Below are 20,008 nucleotides of genomic sequence, written 5' to 3'. Positions count from 1 at the left end.
TATTTCAGTAATTCAATTCAAAAAGTGAAACTTGTCTACATTAAAACCTTGGATTGAGAGTAACTTGGTTTGAGTGTTTTGCAAGACGAGCAAAACTTTAGGTAAATTTTGACTTGGTAAACAAGTGATGTCTTGATCTAGAAGTAGCGTCCCCGTCACAACTGAGTATAAAAGAGAAGAGAGGCACCTCGAAGTGTAGCAATATGGTTACATTTAATGAAGGTACAATATTTAGCAACTCACATGGTTGATTATTAAAACTGGCACATCCAAGTATGCAGGCATCTGGGGTATAACTGTCAACATAGACCATTCTCCACACCTCCATCGACGTCATCCCTTCCACGAGCGCTTCAAGCCTCGCTTTCAGATCGCTCTACTGCAAGGTAGTATTCCTGGTCACGACTTCAGACTGACAGTGGTGAGAGCTGGTGTGGAGGGTGGTCTATGTGCACAGCTTTACACCAGATGCTTGCATACTTGGGGTACTTTTATTCAACAACCATGTGAGTTGCTAAATGTTGAACCTTCATTACAGGTAACCATATTGCTACACTTAGAGGTTAATCTCTTCTCTTTTACACTCTGTAGCTCCTGCTGAATTTTGCTTCTAATCCTTGTGGAGGCTGCCATTTGTGGATGGATGTTTTATGGTTACACAACCTATCGCATTGCTGTAATCTATTTATATGGACTATAAACTGAGGGATTTATGAATAAATGGTTGTGGAACAAATCATCTGAGTTTCCATCCTTTCTTGAGGGAAAATTTACTTTGTGTTTTTTGGATTACAAGCATGTTTCCAGAACAAACTATGCTCGCAATCCAAGGTTTTACTGTATATTATATAGATTAATTGGACACAATGATATATTTCAAGCATTTTTCTTTTAATTTTGATTATAGCTTACAGCTAGTGTAAACCCAAAATTTATCTAGAATATTGTGAAAAAGTTCAATACTGTAGACTCGTAATCTCAAATTCTAACCCTCAAACTCAAACACCTGTAGAGATTTCCTGGTGAGCCTTTAAGTGGTCTCGGTCTGCTTCAGTAGGTTACAGAATCATGGGGAAGACTGCTGACTTGACAGTTGTCCAGAAAACAGTCATTGACACCCTCCATAAGAAGGGCAAGTCACAAAAGATCATTGCTAAAGAATCTGGCTGTTCACAGTGCTGTATCCAAGCATATTAATGGAAAGTTGAATGGATGGAAAGTATGGTAGAAAAAGGTGCATAAGGAACAGGGTTAACTGCAGCCTTGAGAAGATTGAGACGCAAAAAAAGGTCATTCAAGAATTTGGGGGAGATTTCACGAGGAGTGGGACTATAGCTGGTGTCAGTGCTTTAAGAGCCACCACACACACAGGTATGCAGGACATGGGCTACAACTGTCGTATTCCTTGTGTCAAGCCACTCCTGAGACCACCTCAGAAGCATCTTACTTGGGCTAAGGAGAAAAAGTACTGGATTGTTGCTCAGTGGTCCAATGTCCTCTTTTGATGAAAGTAAACTTTGCATTTCATTTGGAAATCAAGGTCCCAGGGTCTGGAGGAGTGGAGAGGCACAGAATACAAGCTGCATGAGGTCCAGTGTGAAGTTTCCAGTCAGTGATGAATTGGGGAGCCATGTCATCTGCTGGTGGTGTTCCACTGTGTTTTATCAAGTCCAAAGTCAACACAGCCCTCTACCAGGAAATTCTAGATCACTTCATGTTTCCTTCTGCTTACCAGCTTTATGGAGGTGCCGATTTCATTTTCCAGCAGGACTTGGCACCTGTCCACACTGCTAAAAGTACCAATACCTGGTTTAATAAAAATGGTATCGCTGTGCTTGATTGACCAGAAAACTTGCATTACGTAAACCCCTTTCAGAATCTGTGGGCTGTTGTCAAGAGGAAGATGAGACTCCAGACCCAACAATGCAGGCGAGCTGAAGTCTGCTATCAAAGCAACCTGGGCTTACATAACCTCAGCAGTGCCACAGACTGATCGCCTCCATGCCACACGACATTGATGCAGTAATTAATGCAAAAGGAGCCCCAACCATGTATTGAGTGCATACTACATTGTACATGGATGTACTTTTTCAGTAGGCCAACATTTCTGTATTGAGAAAAAAATTTTCTCTTTCGTTCATTGACCGATACAGCTCCTGGTATTCATAACCATTGGGTTTACTGCCTCCTACAGGAGTAGGACACTAGGCAGAAAAAATTCTGGCCACACCCAAGGGGGTATACACCCTCTCTGCTATAGCCACTCCAGTTTTTTTTCTACTTAGTCAGGATTAAGGACCTAGATCCTTGCTGGGATCTTTGGTCCTGGCAAATTTTTTCCTCCTGGATTTTTGCTGTAAGATCTACAATCGACTGCCGGACTGGGCGAAGGACATAATCTAGATACAGTGGTCACCCCACTCTGGCCAGCGAGCGCGCACAGACCTCATCACCTATTTCGGCCACGAAATAGCCCCACTGGATGGACAGGGGCTGGCTTGCCAGTTAAACGCCTCGGGAGGTCGACTGTATACGACTGGGTGTCGGCCCAAGTCACAACGTTCCTCCTGGCTGACAGCCCCCTCATTTCCATTGAGATGGTTTCTGTCTGGAGGGGTGCTCTCCTGGTATGGTGAGTAGCTGTGTGTGTGTCCCCACCCCCTGGAGGGTTTTGGGGTGGGCATGTGCCCCTTCTTGGGATGGTCGGACCTCCGAGTTACCCTTCTTTCCCACAGGCAGCCCCCCCCCCCCCCTGCCTTATCCTGGCCTCCCCCTTCCACATACACTTGGGCTGTTTGGGTGGTCTGGCCATATTCTGGGGTGGGGGGGGGTTGTGCCGCCGGCGACCGGACAATCAACTTGTGCAGGGGGTGGTTGTACCTGGTGGGGGCTCCTGCCAGGGCCCCCCAGCCTGCCTGAGTCTGTCCTTGAGGCCTGGTTTCCCAATCCTGCATCCCTGTATGCCTCGTAGGGCTGCCATTTTGTTGTAGCCTGTGTTTTCTATACATGTCGGCCATGTTTGTATAGTCCAGCGGCTATTTTGCTGTGGTTTGCCATTGAAAATCGGCAGTGGGAGCCCCTCCCCATCCCCTGGTGCTGACTCAGAATTGTTTTACTTCCTGATCGCCGCACATGTAGTGCAAATTATCCTAGTGGTTGTAGGTGCTTGACTCTGGTGGGGTCCTCTCCCTCTCTGCTGAGGATTGCTGGTGCTTTGTGCCTGGTGACCGGGTGATGCTGCCAGTGCGGTGGGGGATGTCCCTTTTTTGAAGTGTTACTCTTTTGTGGGGCTCCCTGGTGACTCATGGAGTCTTTGGATCACATTTCCCCACCTGATCCTCTGAGGTCCTGGGTCCCTACTGTCCATCCATGCCCTGAGGGCGGTCCTGGAGTCCCTTTTTTGTCCAGGGTGGAGGTGGCTTTCCAGCAAATGGGCTAGCAAAAAGCGCCCAACCCCAAAGCTTAAGGGCTGGTCTGCGGCTCGAACTTCAAAAAAAGCCTTGACTGATCTTCCTTTCCAAAAAGATCAGCTGTTTGGAGCTTTCCTGGAGGATTCCATTGAAGGTCTCACAGGGGGAAGAATACTTTTCTTCTGCAGGCTACTAAGAGCAAGGAACCTCATCGTAGACATGGGCCCTCCTTCTCAGCTCAGAAGTTTTTTCGTCCCTCAAGGTCCACTGACAAGGGCTTGAAGCCTTTCAGGGCCTCTTCAGGAAGATCCAAACGAACCTGGTCTGGCAAGCCAAGATCGGACTTCTCCAGACCTGTGGACAAGGCTCCTTCAGCATGAAGGTACGCCCTCACCCGTATCAGGGATGAGGTACATCTTTGCTGGTTCTGGACCTGTGGATTTCCCTAGTGCATGACAGTAGGTCCATGAAGTCTTTCGGTCCAGCTGCAAGGTTTTTTCCTTTCATCCTTAGCCTATTCCCAGACCGCTTATAGGGCCTATTTTGGGGCTGTCAAAGACCTGTTCCTTCAAGGGGTGATTGTCCCGGTTCCGACCTCAGAATGTTTTCAGGGTTTGCAATCAAACCTGTTCACAGTCCCCAGGAAGGGAGGGCAAGGTGCGTCCAATCCTGGACCTCAAGGCGCTGAACTGCTTTTTGTGGGTACAGAAGTTCAGAATAGATTCTGTTCGAACGGTGGTGGCATCCCTGCGTCAGGGAGATTTCCTCGCCTCCTATCGATATCAAGGATGCCTACCTTCACATTCCAATATGTGCCAGTCACCAGTGTTTTCTCCACTTTGCTGTGGGGGAGGAGCATTATCAGTTTGTGGCATTACCCTATGGTCTCGCCTCTGCTCCTCGGGTCTTCACAAAAGTGTTAGCATCGGTGCTAGCCTTGCTACGCCAACGAGGGATCGCGGTACTGGGTTTCTTGACGATCTCCTTCTGCAAGCGGAGTCTCCCTCCTGCTCTGGTGGACACCCTGGAGATCACAATAGGAACACTGTAGAATTTCGGCTGAAATCTTAATTTTCAGAAGTCTGCTCTGGTTCCATCCACGAAACTGGACTATATGGGCCTGACTCTGGACTCTGCCTTAGCCAGAGTGCTCCTTCCTCTGGATAAACTCAAAAGTTGCAGACTGCAATTCGCCTCCTTCTGTCCAACAGATGGTTGTCCCTCCGGACTTGTATGCGGGTGCTGGGCCTGATGGTGTCTACCTTCGAGGCAGATCTCTTTGCACAGTTCCATATGAGGTCTCCGCACAGGGAGATTCTGGCCAAATGGGACAAGACTCCCCAGTTTCTGGAAAATCAGATCCGGCTGAGTTGGGGGAACGAGGGAGTCCTTGATAATAGTGGCTTCATTCTCCGGCGCTTCGACTGGGAAAATCACAAATGCCAGCCTTTCCAGCTGGGGAGTCGTCCTCGGTAAGCATTCTGCTCTGGGGATCTGGACGCTGTAAGAGTCTAGACTACCGATCAATGTCTTGGAACTCCGAGTGATCAGACTGTCTGTGGATCATTGGACTGGTCGGCTTCAGGGTTGTCCAGTGCGCAATCAATCCGGCAATGCCACGGCTGTGGCTTATGTCGATCATTAAGAGGGCATGGGAAGTGTCCTGGCGGCTCTGGAGGTAGCCAGCATTCTAAGGTGGGCAGAACTGTTTGTTTCATCCCTTTCCATCGTACACATTTCCGAGGTGGAAAATTGGCAGGCGGGATTATCTGTCGGCAGGCGTTGGACCACGGGGATTGGTTCCTTTTTTATCCAGAGTGGTTTCATCAGCTGTGTCTCCAGTGGGGCAACCCCGAGGTGGATCTGTTGGCATCTCGGCTCATCAGAGGGGCAGAGGTTTGTAGCTCGGTCAAAGGATCCTCTGGCAGACACAGATGCACTTGTGGCCAAGTTGGGTCAGTATCGGCTGATTTACGCCTTCCCTCCTCTCAAGCTTCTACCCAGAAGTCCACGCAGGGTCGAAGCGGAAGGGATTCTGGTCATTTTTCGTGGCTCTAGACTGGCTGCGCTGTGTTTGGTACGCCGATCTCGTGCAGTTGGTCGCTGACGTCCCTTGGAAGCTTCCTCTCAGGGAGGATCTGCTGCCCAAGGGCCGATCTTCCATCCTGATTTGCACTCACTGGCTTTGACAGCTTGGCTGTTGAACGCCAGGTGCTGAGGGATAGGGGTTTATCTGAGTCGGTGATTGCTACAATGTTGAAAGCTAGGAAATCTACTTCTAGGAAGATCTACCATCGTACATGAAAGACGTACATTGCATAGTGTAAGTCGCTTGGGGTTTCTCCTTGTTCCTTCTCAGTGGCTCGGATCTTAACCTTCCTTCAAAGGGGGTTGATCAGAAATTGGTCTGGAGTACCATCAAGGGGCTAGGTGTCCGTGACACCCCGGTGCGTACCTTTCTTCAGGGTGTCTGATATTTGGTTCCTCCAGTGCGGTATTAGTTGCTGCCTTGGGATCTTAATTTGGTGGTTTTAACTCTGCAGAAGCCTCCTTTTTGAAAATATTCGGGAGATTCCCCTGCTTACATTGTCCAAGAAGGTGGTCTTTTTTAGTGGCTATTACTTCTGCGCGCAGAGTGTCGTAACTTGCGTTATCCTGTCGTTCACCTTACCTGGTGATTCACAAGGATAAGGTAGTTCTTCACCCCTGTCCGTTGTTCCTTCCTAAGGTTGTCTTGACTTTCATTTGAATGAAGACATTGTGTTGCCTTCCCTGTGTCCCAGTCCTAAACATCCAAAGGAAATTGCCTTGCATGCCTTGGATGTGGTCCTGGCAATTAGGGTGTACCTGGCAGCGAAGTCTTTCAGTAAGTCACTTTTTTTTTTTTTTTGTGCTCCCGAATGGACCTCCAAAGGGCTGTCTGCTTCCTCTGCTACCATTTCCAGATGGGTCAGACAGATGGTGGTTCAGGCCTATTCCATCAAGGGTCAGATTCCTGCTTTCCCTGTCAAGGTGCACTCTACTTAGGCGCTTAGTGCCTCCTGGGCCTTCCGTCATCAGGCATCAGTGACTCAGGTTTGCAAGGCGGCCACCTGGTCATCAGTGCACACTTTTACAAAGTTTTATTATGTGGATGTGTTTTATCATCTGTGCATGCTTCCTTTGGCCGCAAGGTTTTGCAGGCTGCTGTTTAAGAGGACCTGCTCCTCTTTGAGGGTGTATTATTTTTTCAGGTGGGCTCCAGTTGTTTGGTTGAGCCCCTGTTGCCTGGTTGGCTAATGTTTAGCCTTGGGAGTTTTTTGGTTGTTCCCACCGATCATGTTTAACATTGCTTTTGGACGTCCCAGTGGTTATGAATATCAGGAGCTGTGTCCGTCAATGAACGAAAGTAAATGGGATTTTTGACTTAACGTAAATTCCATTTCTCTAATGTTCATTGACGGACACAGCACCCACCCTTCTGTGGAGTTAATTTCCCCTGACACTGCTTGTTACAAAACTGAGTGGCTATAGCAGAGAGAGGGAGTATACCCCCTGGGACTGTCCATGGGTGTAGCCAGAATTTTTTTCTGCCTACTGTCCTACTCCTGTAGGGGGCAGTATAACCCAAGGGTATGAATACCAGGAGCTGTGTCCGTCAATTAATATCAGAGAAATGGATTTTACGGTAAGTGAAAAATCCTATTTTTATTGGTCCTATGTAATTTCTGAGATACTGAATTTTGGGTTTTCACTAGTTGTAAGCCATTATAATTAGGAGAAATGCTTAAAATATATCATTGTAACAAATCTATGTAATGAATTTCACTTTTTGAATTGTTTTATGGAAATTAACTTTTTTTGATATTCATTTTTTTGAGATGCACCTGTTAAGTAGTTTTGGCTGCAAGTAAAAATACATTTTAAGAGGGAATGGGACCTAGCTGTTATCTAGATAGCTGGGATAGTATTTGCATATTGGATTTCCTGGGGATTCAGGGCATCCTATATAGCAGAATTAACCTGATCTACATTCACCTTAAATAAACTGAAGATGCCAAAAAACGTTTGTTTTGCCCAATGGATGGGCAAAGGATGTCCTATACTGCTGCCTACTGAAGGATTGGACACTGGAAAACAAACATAATTGTAATCGAGCCCAGGATAACCTCTCCTACTCCCAGTATGTCTGTTTTTGAGCTGCTCTCTACACGGCAGTTATCCCGATTTTTAATTTCATTAGCTGAGCTTTGGAGTGCTGTACCCAAACCCTTTTGGTCTGGCTGTTGGGTGGCTGGCCTGGAATGTGACCTTCATGCACTGGGTCAGTTTGTGGCACTTACCAAGAAATTGTGTACAGGTACAAGAAGCGATCTTGTTTCTGCTTAGTAGCCTAAATTTTCTGCTTTCTTCAGTTGACCACAGAAGGGTAATTGAGCACTGTCATCCGCTGGGTGAAATCGAATGAGCTTGATGAAGCACATACCCTGCTGTCTTGGCCTACAAGAGTCACATGGTGCTACGAACCTTAATCTGTTCTTTCTGCCTACCTACAGTGACTTGGTCACTTATGGCTGTCTAACCCTACACCTGCTTCCAGCTGTAGGGTTTGAGTACCTTGAGGTCTTGCCTTGTACTGTGAGCAACATGTCTGTAGGTGCAGGGAAGTCAGTACTGCTGTACTGGGTGCCCCCAGCTTACACTTCAGTGACGGCTCCAGTGCTGCTTGCAGCATATCTACTGATGTGGCTAACATTTGCAGCCTGGAATGTTGTCCTCTGCTTCTTCTAGAGTTTGCCATCTTCAGGGACTTTTTTTTGGCTCTATTCTGCATTGCCACCTCCTTTTCTCTATCAAAGGAAGAGTTTGCTGCTAGTTTGAGGAACAAACCTGCAGCAGTCTTCTGCCATCACTCCCAAACTAAAAGACTGAGCTCTTATTAATGGGGTATGCACCATGTTTAGCCTGTTGCCTCCATCAGTATGATTTCGAATTTGGGATTCTTTAAAACTTCCTAGACCTTTCCAGTGCACCTGCTGTTGGTCTTCCTTTTATGATCACTGGAAATATATTGGCAAAGTATTTGTACTGCCCAATAGCTCATCAGTCCTGTACAAATTTGAGGGAAGCTTTGTTTAAAAGCTGGCAGTGTCCCATCTTAACGAAGCATCTACCAACCCAGTGGAGAATACAACTGTCATTCGTGATCTCTCCAATGAGCAGATGATGTCTTATTGGATAATTGTTCTCCGACAGGTTCTGCTATACAACCAGCCCTAGCTGTAACCTTACTTTGTCAAACCCTGGTTGACTGGTCTATATTGTGGAGGGATTGTTGGTCTGCCATTTTAGGTCCTTGACTAAACTGCCTGTTGGCTAATATGAGGAGGAATCTTTGACTAGTTGTCCAACTAGTATTTGTTGGACTGCAAAGCCTACATCTAAAAGACTCTTAACCAGCCTAGCTTTGGGCTGTCTGGTATGCCCTCATCAAAAGAGCCACATGTGGCACTGGTAAGAGCTCTTGTCCTCAGCAAAAAAAAAATAAAGGTTGTGTTAGACCCTTGTTACACGGGCCAGACTCTGTTGAGATCAGCAGGAAGATCTGTCTGCTGATCCAAACAGAGCGGGCAATGCGCCATCTATGTCCTCAGTTTATGCAGAGTGGACACGGGACAGAGCCTGCTCTGCTCTATGGGTGGTCGGGAGTGAATGGACTCCCTTTTTACTTTCGCAGGTCCATAGAGGTGAATAGTTCATCTCATCAGGTCCACCTGAAACACAGGCAGACTTGATCGGACCCTTTATGTAAAAGGGGGGGAAAGGCTCACTCCTCGATGGGTCCCAGCAAATGTCCTCTTTGTTATGCGACATGCTCATATTTCAAGTGTCTCAGACCGCCCTGACAAGTATTCAGAATGGGGGTACTCCCCTAGGTGGTATTAATTGCCCTTTTACAGACACTTGCACAGCCTGCGTCTTCGATGCTTGGATACAGGAGGTTGTTTTCATGGAGGATACAAGCTACAGTTTAACACCCAACCCCCTCCCAGGGTCGTCAGTTTCAACTTTCCTGTGTCACTGTACAGATTGGCTGATATCCATGCAGCCTTGGCAAGTCATTTGGAACAGATTGCCATTGTCCCTGTCCCAGAATAGTTTCAGGGGTTATACTCCAACTTGTTCAGCCCTAAAACCAAGAAGAGGGTACCAACTCAATCTTGGATCTCAAGGTCCAAAAAGCCTAAATTCAGGCCCAGAATTTCTGTATGGAATCTAAGTCGTTCATGGCCTCCCTAAATCTGGGATACTTTCTGACCTCTGATCAAAGATACGAATATGCATGTCCCTATTTTCCCAGCACATCGGCAGTTTTGTTTTTCGCTTTGCTATGGGTCTTCTGAACTCCAGTTTGTGCCCCTGCCATCCAAGCCTGTTTTCTGCACATTGGACGTTCAGAAAGGTGCTTCATTGCTAGTGCTACTCTGCTCTCTGGGTCATTTCATTGTTGGGTGTCTAGATGACCTCTTGATATGGAAACATTTGGCATAGGGGTTGTAGCAGCAGTGTAGCCTGACCATCCAGACGTTGCATTGATTTGGATAAATGCTGAAAGTGATCGCTGGAATATCTTGTTTTGGTGCCAGACTCTGCAAAAGCCAGAGTTTTTCTGCCCCAGGAGAAACTTCAAAGTCTCCACTCCCTGACTCCTTAGAACAGGGTTCATGTCACCCAGCCCTTCACTTTTACTTATGAGTCATGTGGCTAATGGTATCTTCACAGTTTGAGGTTAGCAGCCTTATCCTGCAAAGAACACTCTGTTCTTGCACAGGAACAAGGTGCTGTTGCAGCCCAAAACTTCATGCTTAACTAAGGTAGCTTCAAAAGCCTTTCAAATTGACCAGGAAATTGTCTTTCCATTCCTCATTCCTGCATTGCCTGGATGTTATGGCTGAGAATTTCCCACAGCCACTTCTTTCCAAAGAGACTGACTTTTGTCATTAAAAATCTCCACTCCCACACTTGTTCTCCTTCAGTTCCCCTGTAGGTGAACCAGCTCCTCGTTCTACCATATTTTTTTTTTTTTGGTGGCTTTGAGACCATTTTTAAAGCCTATGGGCTTAAAGCGTAACTTTACTGATGACTCGATAAAAAAAAAAAAAAAAAGTTCTTTAGCAAGTAACGTACATTACAGATTAATGATTGTGCTATCAAAATTGGTGAGCATTGTATATTGCCTCCTCCTTCTGTTCAGAGATTCCAAAGCCTCTTCTGATGCGAGCTTTAGCAGTTGAGTTTTTCCAGGCAGACTTTATTATTAGTATTCTTAGTATTATTATTATTATTATTAGTATTCTTAGTATTTTTAGCATTTTGTTCACTGTTGCTCACATCTGTTTTATCACTTGGTTTAGATTTTATGACGGACTTCCTGTGTCCTTTTCCTGGAGTGCACATCTGTGTGTTTTTTTTTTTTAATCATGCTTTTGGTATTGCATGTTGGGAGAAGGAGGGATTACCCTGGGCTGGCCTACAGAATTTGTTAGTGTCCAATCCTTCTGTAGGTGGCAATATATCCTAACCTGACAGTATAATTTTCTGTGTCATCAGTTTACTCTAAGAATATTATTTTACTGCACAGTTGAAAAAATTCCTACTTTGTGTATTAAACATAAGGATAGGTTAAACCTTTTTAACAAATTAACTTTGTTTATGCCTAGATTTTGGTAGACACGGTTTGGGCTCTTTCCTATTTGACAGATGCTGGTAATGAACAAATACAGATGGTTATAGACTCTGGGATTGTGACAAACCTGGTTCCTCTTCTAAGTAACCCAGAGGTGAAAGTGCAGGTGAGCCTTAGAAAGATTCTACAGAACATCTTTCTATTTAAAGTATTTTGTGTTTTCTAGCAATGCTGAGTAAGTTGTTGCTTTGTATTCCTCTTCCAGACTGCTGCTTTAAGAGCTGTAGGTAACATTGTCACTGGCACAGATGAGCAGACACAAGTTGTTCTGAACTGTGATGCTCTGTCACACTTCCCAGCCTTGCTTACTCATGTAAAGGAAAAGATTAACAAGGTAAGTACTTCTCACTTTCTGTACATGTGTGTACTTATCAGCATCAATTAAGAGTACATTTTAATTTCGAAAAAAAAGGCCTTGAACACAGAAAATCTTTGCATGAGTTTATGTAGCAGACAGTCTATTATCACATTTTAAGTATTTAGCACATTGTCCAAGAAGTTTGACTATTTAAGATCTTTAAGGGCATTTTAATTGGTTTTTGCCTACAGGTGATAGTTTATTGCCTTCCAAAATATGAGTACTAAAATTTCACACCTGCATTTTTTCTGCACTGGATAAACGCCAGTCACCACTAGGCACATAGAAAACAGTGGGTTGTTTTTGTTTTTTTTGTTTTTTCTTTCTGTGACCCGTTCACATCACAGCACTGGTGTAATGTGTAATACAGAAAATTGTAGACCTGCTGCATTTTTCCCACTGTGCACCACATATAGCTGCAATTCAGCATAAAACAACACGTGGAGACCTGCATAAAGTACAGAGTTTGGGGGTGTGATGTGCTGAAACTTATTGGACCGCTCCTTGCTGCTGCGGAGTTCCAGCCTATAAAAAAAAAAAAACACCCCCGCAATGGTCACATTTTGCATAATACCTTCCGACATATTTAGTAAATGAACATTTTTAGTTGTGGAAATTACTCACTGTCGCCTCCTAAGTAAGCAAACTCCCATCTTCAGTGTGGGCATCTGAAGCCCATTTGTAGCTCCTTCCATCTCGCGCATGCACACTGCATACACAGTGCAGCAGACTTGTATTGCGGGGGCTGCCTATTGACTCCTGAGATTGATGATGCATATATCCCAGGAGCCAAGGGCGGCCGGAGTGGAAGTCAATCTGTATAATGGGCAAAACGGGTAATCTGAAAAAAAAATCTGATTACACATGGCAATGTGACAACATGAGGCGGCGAACTTCAACAGTCAGATGAAACTCTGCTTTAGGTGCCATGCCTTTATCACTTGGATTGGATACTAGGTTGTACCTCTAGCTAAAACTTGTCTGTGGGGGAGATACAATAGGAGTTGGCGCCCCTGACCCCTTTTTGCTCCATGAAGAAATTCAGCTCACTTCCTGGATAGACAACATAACAGGAAGTAGTGGACATTTCCCCAATAAGCACACATACAGCGATTAAAATGGGATCTTACCCTTCCCAGTTCTGCCAAAAAAGGGGCTAGTTTCATGTTAAGTTATTGTGACTTTCTCATATTGACAATTTTATGGTTGCATTTTGTGATTATGTATGATTTGATATGCAATACGTATATATTGCAGGAGGCAGTCTGGTTTTTGTCCAACATCACTGCAGGAAACCAACAACAAGTTCAAGCAGTTATTGATGCTAACCTTGTGCCAATGATCATACACTTATTGGATAAGGTAAGGTTGAACGTGATTTGTGTTGGTGTCTGTGGTGTGTGCTTTAATTTTTTTTTTTTTTTTTTTTTGTAGCCGTAACATGATGTATATCTTAAATATTGTGTTTTGTATTTAATTCTGTACAGGGTGATTTTGGAACTCAAAAAGAGGCTGCATGGGCAATAAGCAATTTAACGATCAGTGGAAGGAAAGATCAAGTGAGTAACTTCTCCCCTCTTTTACAGTTTTCTGATCAGTTCAGATTTCTTCAGTGACTCCATTTTATATAAAATAAAGACTGTTGACATTTTGTTTTAAAGCGCTGTGTAAACTGTTGTTGCTATAATAATCCTGTATAACAATGTATGTACCATTTCCATATCAGATCAAAATTCATGATAGTCTCCCCTTTAGCGTCCCCATCAGTCTCCACTACCACTGTAAGTTTTTTACAGAGTGGCTGTAGCAGGAGCCAGGTGATGGAGAATGTCTGATCGCTGTTCTGTGAATGCTAGGCCAAACAATTGATTTCAAGGATGTCAGAAGGGAGAAGTGGAAACCACATTTATCTTCTGCTGACCTAAATCCTCAATCTGTGCACATTGAGGATAGGCCATTTGCCCTAATTGAGGGCTGGGTAAAATCTTGTAGCAGGCTAGATGTGGCCCACGGGCCGAAGTTTGGAGACCCCTGGAGTGGAACAATATTAGAATTGGACTGTCTTGTAAGTTAATGATGGCCAACAAGTTGTTGTGTGAAACATCTGAATGGGACATATAGCCGATATTTTCAGCAGCTTTGTAAATGAAACCTTATGTTATAGAACATGAAGCTTTTTTTTTTTTTTTTTCATGGGGAGCTTTAAAGAGTCTGCCTGAATGTGTGTTTGCTTTGTTGTCACTATAGCAATTGACTATAATCAAAAGGACAACAGGAAGGAAGTAGTCACTACTGTGTAGTATTGGTGTGTAAAATATAAGGGAATGTAGCTAATCTGCTGGTGAGTAATGACTTTTCAGTCAGCTTGATGAAGTTTGTGATTTTTTTTAAATTGCAATGGTTTTCTCCTTGTAGGTGGCATATCTTATCCAACAGAATGTAATTCCTCCTTTCTGCAATCTGCTGACTGTAAAAGATGCCCAGGTCATACAAGTAGTGTTGGACGGTTTAAGCAATATATTGAAAATGGCCGATGATGAGGCTGAGACCATAGCCAACCTTATTGAGGAGTGTGGAGGTATGTTATACATGCAGACCAGCTTTGCTTTAAATTCCCTATTTTCACATTTGCCTTGCCTACGCCATTCCCTTATTTTCCACTGAGGCAATTTCATTGAATGGGGAGACACTCTAGTAATGAAGTGAATGGTTATAGGTAATAACTGTCTACTTTTAGCCAAGACCTTCATGTTTAGAAGTAGACAGAGGAATACAGGTTTACTTAAGCCCCCTATATACCATTGCCTTTTATATAATGCGCCAGGAGGCTAGCACCAACAGGCTTTGGTGAGTAGCTTTTAAGCATCCAAAACAGTTAAAATGGCTCTGCACAAACGTCTCCCTGAAGCCCAACTATAACCCATTCCTTTAAACCAAACTCAGCCTAAAAAGTGCCTAAAGTAAAATCGCCCAACTATAACCTATTTTTTTTAATTAAACCAAACTCAGCCGAAAAAGTGCCTATAGTGAAATTGCAGAAGTGCTGACACCTTGTGATGCCTACTAGTGGTTGTTAGGCTTCATTATTGTTCCTTGTCGAGCCCATGGATCTTAGATTGCCAGGGGAGAAGATTGCTTTTCCAACCATAGAAGTATTTTATTCCCCAACTGTCACTGTTTAGTGCAAATTTAAATTGCACGTTTTTGATATGTAAAACAGGACAGAATATTTTTAGGCTGTTTTCTCTCAAATGTTATGCTTTGTGTATTCGCTTGAAATGTAGAAGGTATTAGCCATGCATAGAATGGAGAACAGAGGCTCAAAGCCAGATGCATAGTTCTTCAGATATCATTACAAAGTAAATAACTCCCTAAACTCTGTGCCATTTATCTTCCTATGTTGGAAAAACTAGCCAGGGCCAAGTTACATCTTTATACGTTTTGTGGTATTCGTTTTTATATGTAATAGAAATGGGCGCCCAGTCATATAAAGCTTGTTTTTAGATTTTTTTTTTTTGGGTTACTTTTTGGGGGAAAAAATGTTATATTTAGAATTTTTTTTGTGTAATATTTTCCCTCTACCCCTTAAAACAGGTTTGGAGAAGATTGAACAGCTGCAAAGCCATGAGAATGAAGACATCTACAAACTGGCTTTTGAAATAATTGACCAGTTTTTCTCATCAGACGTAAGTTTAATGCTAGTGTTGCTAAATTTGTGCAGACAAGCTAAAATGTAAAATTTTTACTTTCCAATTCCACTATAAATGCTGTGCATACAGCTGTTGTTCAGGCAAGTACAGGTGAACTTGCACTGATTAACTTGGTGTATTTTGTGATTTTTAAATTTTAAGACACAGGAGCCTCCAAGCCAGAAGCAATCTGCTTGCATCTTTTCTTGCAATGGCTGCCCCCAGCCACTACTAGGGCAAATAGTCAAACTTTGCAAGGGGGGTATATTTGCTGTTTGTCCTTACCTTTTGCTCCCTCTAGTGATGATCTGGAGCAGCTGCAGTGGTTTAGGAAGATGTCAATGACTGCTTTCATGTCGAAGGTCCCCGTTTGTAGGCTTGTAAAATCCTAAATGCATCATCTAGTATTATCACCACCACCTGGTTGTGGTATGTAAAAAATAGTACTGGCTTGCATAGACTTGCTGGGGAGGAAGCTGTTTGAGCAGCACAACCTTGCACAGCTTATGCTAGTATTGTTAAAAGTTTATCTGGGATAATCTGAACTTTTAATCTCTTGATTTTTGTTGTGAATAATAAAAAGCGAGTGTGTACAGTAATCCAAAAATCATTGGTAAAATGCTGACCTGTGAACGATATAGATCTTATTGGTGGCATGGGTACAATGGAGTACAGAGCTTAGTGATGGTATTGTTGCTGTGTGCGTGATGGAACAAATTTTGCCAGTCTTTCCTTCTGCACTTCACTTTCTGCTTGTGCTGGAATTTGCTCACTTCTGGATCTCATTATTTTGCACTAGCCTGAAAATGTTTTTCCTTATCCCAGACAAAACTTGTATTTGTTGCATTAATGATAATGATCTTAAACATTTTAATAAAATTGCATCAGCCTGACATCCTCTGGCTTGAGGATTGGTGTATTTGTAAAAGGCTAATTTCAGAAGGAACTCACTAGCTGCTTGTAAACATGTAATAGTGCATCCATACTCACTTTTCTTTTCTTTTTTTTTCTAAAGTTTATATGATTTAATTGCTCTTCTTTTTTGTTTTGGGCAGATTGATGAAGATTCTAGCCTTGTTCCAGAGACAATACAAGGTGGAACATTCAATTTCAATTCGTCTGCCAACGTACCAGCAGAAGGGTTTCATTTCTAGGAAGATTTGTTGGAAGTTAGGTACAGTGCAGCACTGAAAACTGGTTTGATCCATCAAGCTTGGCTCATGGGATCTGCTGCTGCATTAAATCGGAGACAGAAATGTGCGGACTTCATTTGGATGACAGTAAAGACCAAATGATGTCAAGATGGCGAGTGGGTGCGAGTGAGAATGAATGGCAAATGTAATGAAAACTTCACACCGAATGCTTATAGGTTGTGCAGAGGAAAAGGGCTACAGGTCAAAGATCTTTCAGTGCCTGAAAGGGATCATTGATCTTACAGAGCAAATGAGGAAAATGCAGTACTCTCATCATCAAGCCTTGTAAGCATAAAAAGAAACCTATGGGTAGGATGCCCACATAAGTCCAAGGAGAATAAGCCCAGGCCTTGCTAAGAAGCTCCGTATGAATGGACAGCATTGAATGAATGTCTGGACACAGTGTTGTGGAGCCAGGCTCATCTTACGAACGTGAGGCTATTCAATCATGAAGCAGACTCCCAGTCCAGGAGTGGCGTGTGTACGAGAGTATGGGTGTGGTGCTGTATGTGGACGCATGCAAGCTTGAATCGCCTTCAGGGGGATGATACTAAACCTAGAAAATCACAATAAGTTCATAAGTGTTACCTTACACTGGACGTGAAAACAAAGACCGGTATAGCAGCAGATTTTGGTTTACTCCTACAGCCTGTGTGCTTTCTTTTTACTTTGCCTCAGTTTTTCCTTTCATTTTAGTTTCTAACTTGTATGGCTTGTAATTTTTTTTTAAGTTGCTTATACATCAAAGAGTTGGAAGAAGGCAACCCTGTGCATTTGCACCAGATAAAATGGTTGTTATGCAGTCTGTTCCATATCCTAAAAAAGCTGATTTGTGTACAGGAATTTGCAAAAAGAACAGGATTGTCCCTTTGCAGACTATTTTTTTTTCTGTTTTTTTTTTTTTTTTTTTGTCCCCCCCCCCCCCCCTCCCTCCCTCCCCTTCAGTACAAGCGTTTCCATAGGTGAACGTGTAGAGCAACGTAACGAGTGATTTGAGCGAAGCAATCCTTTCGTTTTGAAATATAACATAACCTTGATCTATTTGCATGTGGAAATGGACAACCTAGTTTATTTCTAGATCCATTTTGTTCAGTCCTGTACAGATTGTTTCAGTTGTGGTAGAAGCTGTGCTGTATTACAACCCTATTTGTTTTCAGACGTTTGTTTTCTATGAAAATGATATGGAAACCCACAATGGTATTTGGTGCATATGTACTGCTACATTCAGACTATTAGGAGGTGTGATTATCTGTATAAACTGATTCATGGTTTCATCACCTTTACTCTGCCTAGGCAGTCTGTTTTATAATTGTTTTACCTTTTAGATGTAGGCAGCCATGAACAATCTATTTTGAGCCACTTTAAAGAGATAAACTTTCTATCTTTTAAAACTTGCATTTGCTGTACAGATGCAAGTGTCGTGTTTATTTTTTTTTTATTATTTTTTTTTTTAATTGGCAGACTGCCTCTTTCAGAGGTAATGCACACTAAATTAAAAACAAGGCAAAAGTATTTGTATAAATAGCTGAACTCTTTATAAGGTGGCTCATTGTAGGAATTGCTGTGCCTTCCCCTTGAGCACAAGTATTGCATGAACAACAAGTTGCTATGATAAACATACTGAGTTAGCCACTATGAGCATCAATATCTACTTTTGTGTTTAAAGTTTAACTGGTAATTCTGAAACACTGTAGAATGGATACAGATTATTTTGTGATTATAAACTTTGTTGGATTAGAATATTTTTGCAGCATTCCTTGTCATCTGAAACATGGTTAAAGTTTAAAACTAGATACAAAAAAAGCTTGTAAAATGTAGAAGACAAGCTAGGCTGTCATGGGGAAATAAAGAGTAATCCTTACGACAAGCTTTTGTCCTATTTATTTTCTTCCTCTAATATTGGACCACCTTAATGTATAGACGACGTTAAATCTATATATTTAATGTATGAATTTGCAAACCTTAACTGATTAACTGCACATGATTATATTCCTTTTATACAGGATTTATATAGCACCAACCGCTTGCACAGTGCCGTACAATTACAACACCGTTAAATACAGAAGGAATAGGGGGGCCCTGCTAATGGAGCTTACAATCTAAATATCTAGTGCCATGTAGTTTTATTCTTCATTAGCTAATGGACCCTGTCAACAAACGTGATTTCCATTATGTTATGGCATGGTTCATTTTAAGGATGATTACAGCATTGTATCTTGGCTACCTTTTTATATGGCGGCGTATAAGACAAGCTCCTAATTTTTCAGTTAAAACATAGGTTTTGGGCTTTACTCGCCATATAAGACTACTTTCTTCATATTTACTTCTAACTTGCTAACGTGCTTTATATTTACTTCTTGCTGGTGGAGCCATGATGGGGTCCTGTCTAGCAGCCGTTCTGTTTCACCCACTAATTTGTCAGCCCCCTGGCTGTGCAGTTATACTGTATGTACCGTAGCTTCGACTACATACAGTGTACTGCGCTGAGCCAATCACGTCGATCACTGTATTAATACTATTAGTAAATACAAAGCCAGCTCGGATTGGCTGAGTCAGAGGTTGTAACATCAGCCTGCCTCTCTGACTCAGCCAATCAGGGCTGGCTTTGTATTAATAGAATACATCGCTCGCCATGATTGGCTCAGCATGGTATACTGTATGTAGCTGAAGCTATAGTACAATACAGTATTGCCACACATCCGGGGGGGGGGGGGCGGTGGGGGTTGACAGATTAGGGATGATAGTTTTGGGTCTGCTTGGCCCAAACGCATGTAAAGTAGTCCTGAACCCGGTGTTCTGTTAAGGTTCACACTTTATACTCCGCGTATAAGACGACCCTCCGATTTTTTTTTTTTTGGGGGGGGGGGGTGTTTTAAGGTTAAAAAGTCATCTTATACACTGGCATATACAGTACATGTTTCTATAAGGAAACAAAATGGACCAGAGAATTGCCTCTCTGGGAAAAGAGTAAAAATGCAAACAAAAATGGGCACCAAAATTCACTTAACGAAATCGTAGGCAATGCCAGCTCTAATTTACTTTAGGCAGCCACTGCTAACTTGTTTAGCAGCTAGCATTTTGCACAAATAACAAATCTGCTAATTCAGTAACAATGTGCAACGCTTTTATAGGAAGTCTGACACAAAAACATTCTCCAGTTCCTGAGCTGTATACTAATTGCAGAACAACATAGGGAGGCCAATAGGCTAGGTTAGTAAGTCCAGTAGTTTTAACCACCCAAGGACCGGAAGGTTTTACCCCCTTAATGACCAGGCCATTTTTTGCCATGCGGCACTGCGTTACTTAACTGACAATTGCATGATTGTGCGACACTATACCCAAATAAAATTAATGTCCTTTTTCCCCCACAAATAGAGCTTTTATTTTGGTGGTATTTGATCACCTCAGCGTTTCTTTTTTTTTTTTGTTTTTTTGCGGGACTGCGACATTGCGGCAGACAGGTCGGACACCGAACTGACATTTTTGTCACACTTGAGGGGACCTCAAGGGTTACTGTACTAATGACACTGGCAGGGAATGGGTTAACACCAGGGGGCGATCAAAGGGTTAAATGTTTGCCTAGAGGGTGCTTACTAACTGTGGGGGGGGGGTGAACAGAGACCTGTGTTCCT

At 43.1% G+C, this 20,008-nt stretch overlaps 1 protein-coding gene across 1 annotated transcript in view; it reads left to right on the top strand.

The window, feature by feature from the left end:
- KPNA4 (karyopherin subunit alpha 4) overlaps positions 1-17,248 on the top strand; it is a 67,205-nt gene extending 49,957 nt beyond the window's left edge. Inside the window, exons 11-17 of the mRNA XM_082249524.1 lie at positions 11,111-11,242; positions 11,342-11,470; positions 12,752-12,856; positions 12,982-13,053; positions 13,910-14,072; positions 15,089-15,180; positions 16,239-17,248. Of these exons, the coding sequence (XP_082105650.1) occupies positions 11,111-11,242; positions 11,342-11,470; positions 12,752-12,856; positions 12,982-13,053; positions 13,910-14,072; positions 15,089-15,180; positions 16,239-16,337 (792 nt within the window). The 3' untranslated portion in view covers positions 16,338-17,248. The remainder of the gene's footprint in view (positions 1-11,110; positions 11,243-11,341; positions 11,471-12,751; positions 12,857-12,981; positions 13,054-13,909; positions 14,073-15,088; positions 15,181-16,238) is intronic.
- Positions 17,249-20,008: the final 2,760 nt, after the last annotated feature.

The sequence above is a fragment of the Pelophylax lessonae genome, assembly GCF_965119305.1.
Source record: "Pelophylax lessonae genome assembly, chromosome: 3".
Taxonomy (NCBI): Eukaryota; Metazoa; Chordata; class Amphibia; order Anura; family Ranidae; genus Pelophylax; species Pelophylax lessonae.
Note: the sequence above shows the minus strand (reverse complement) of the source record. Positions and strands in the feature narration are given on the sequence as shown.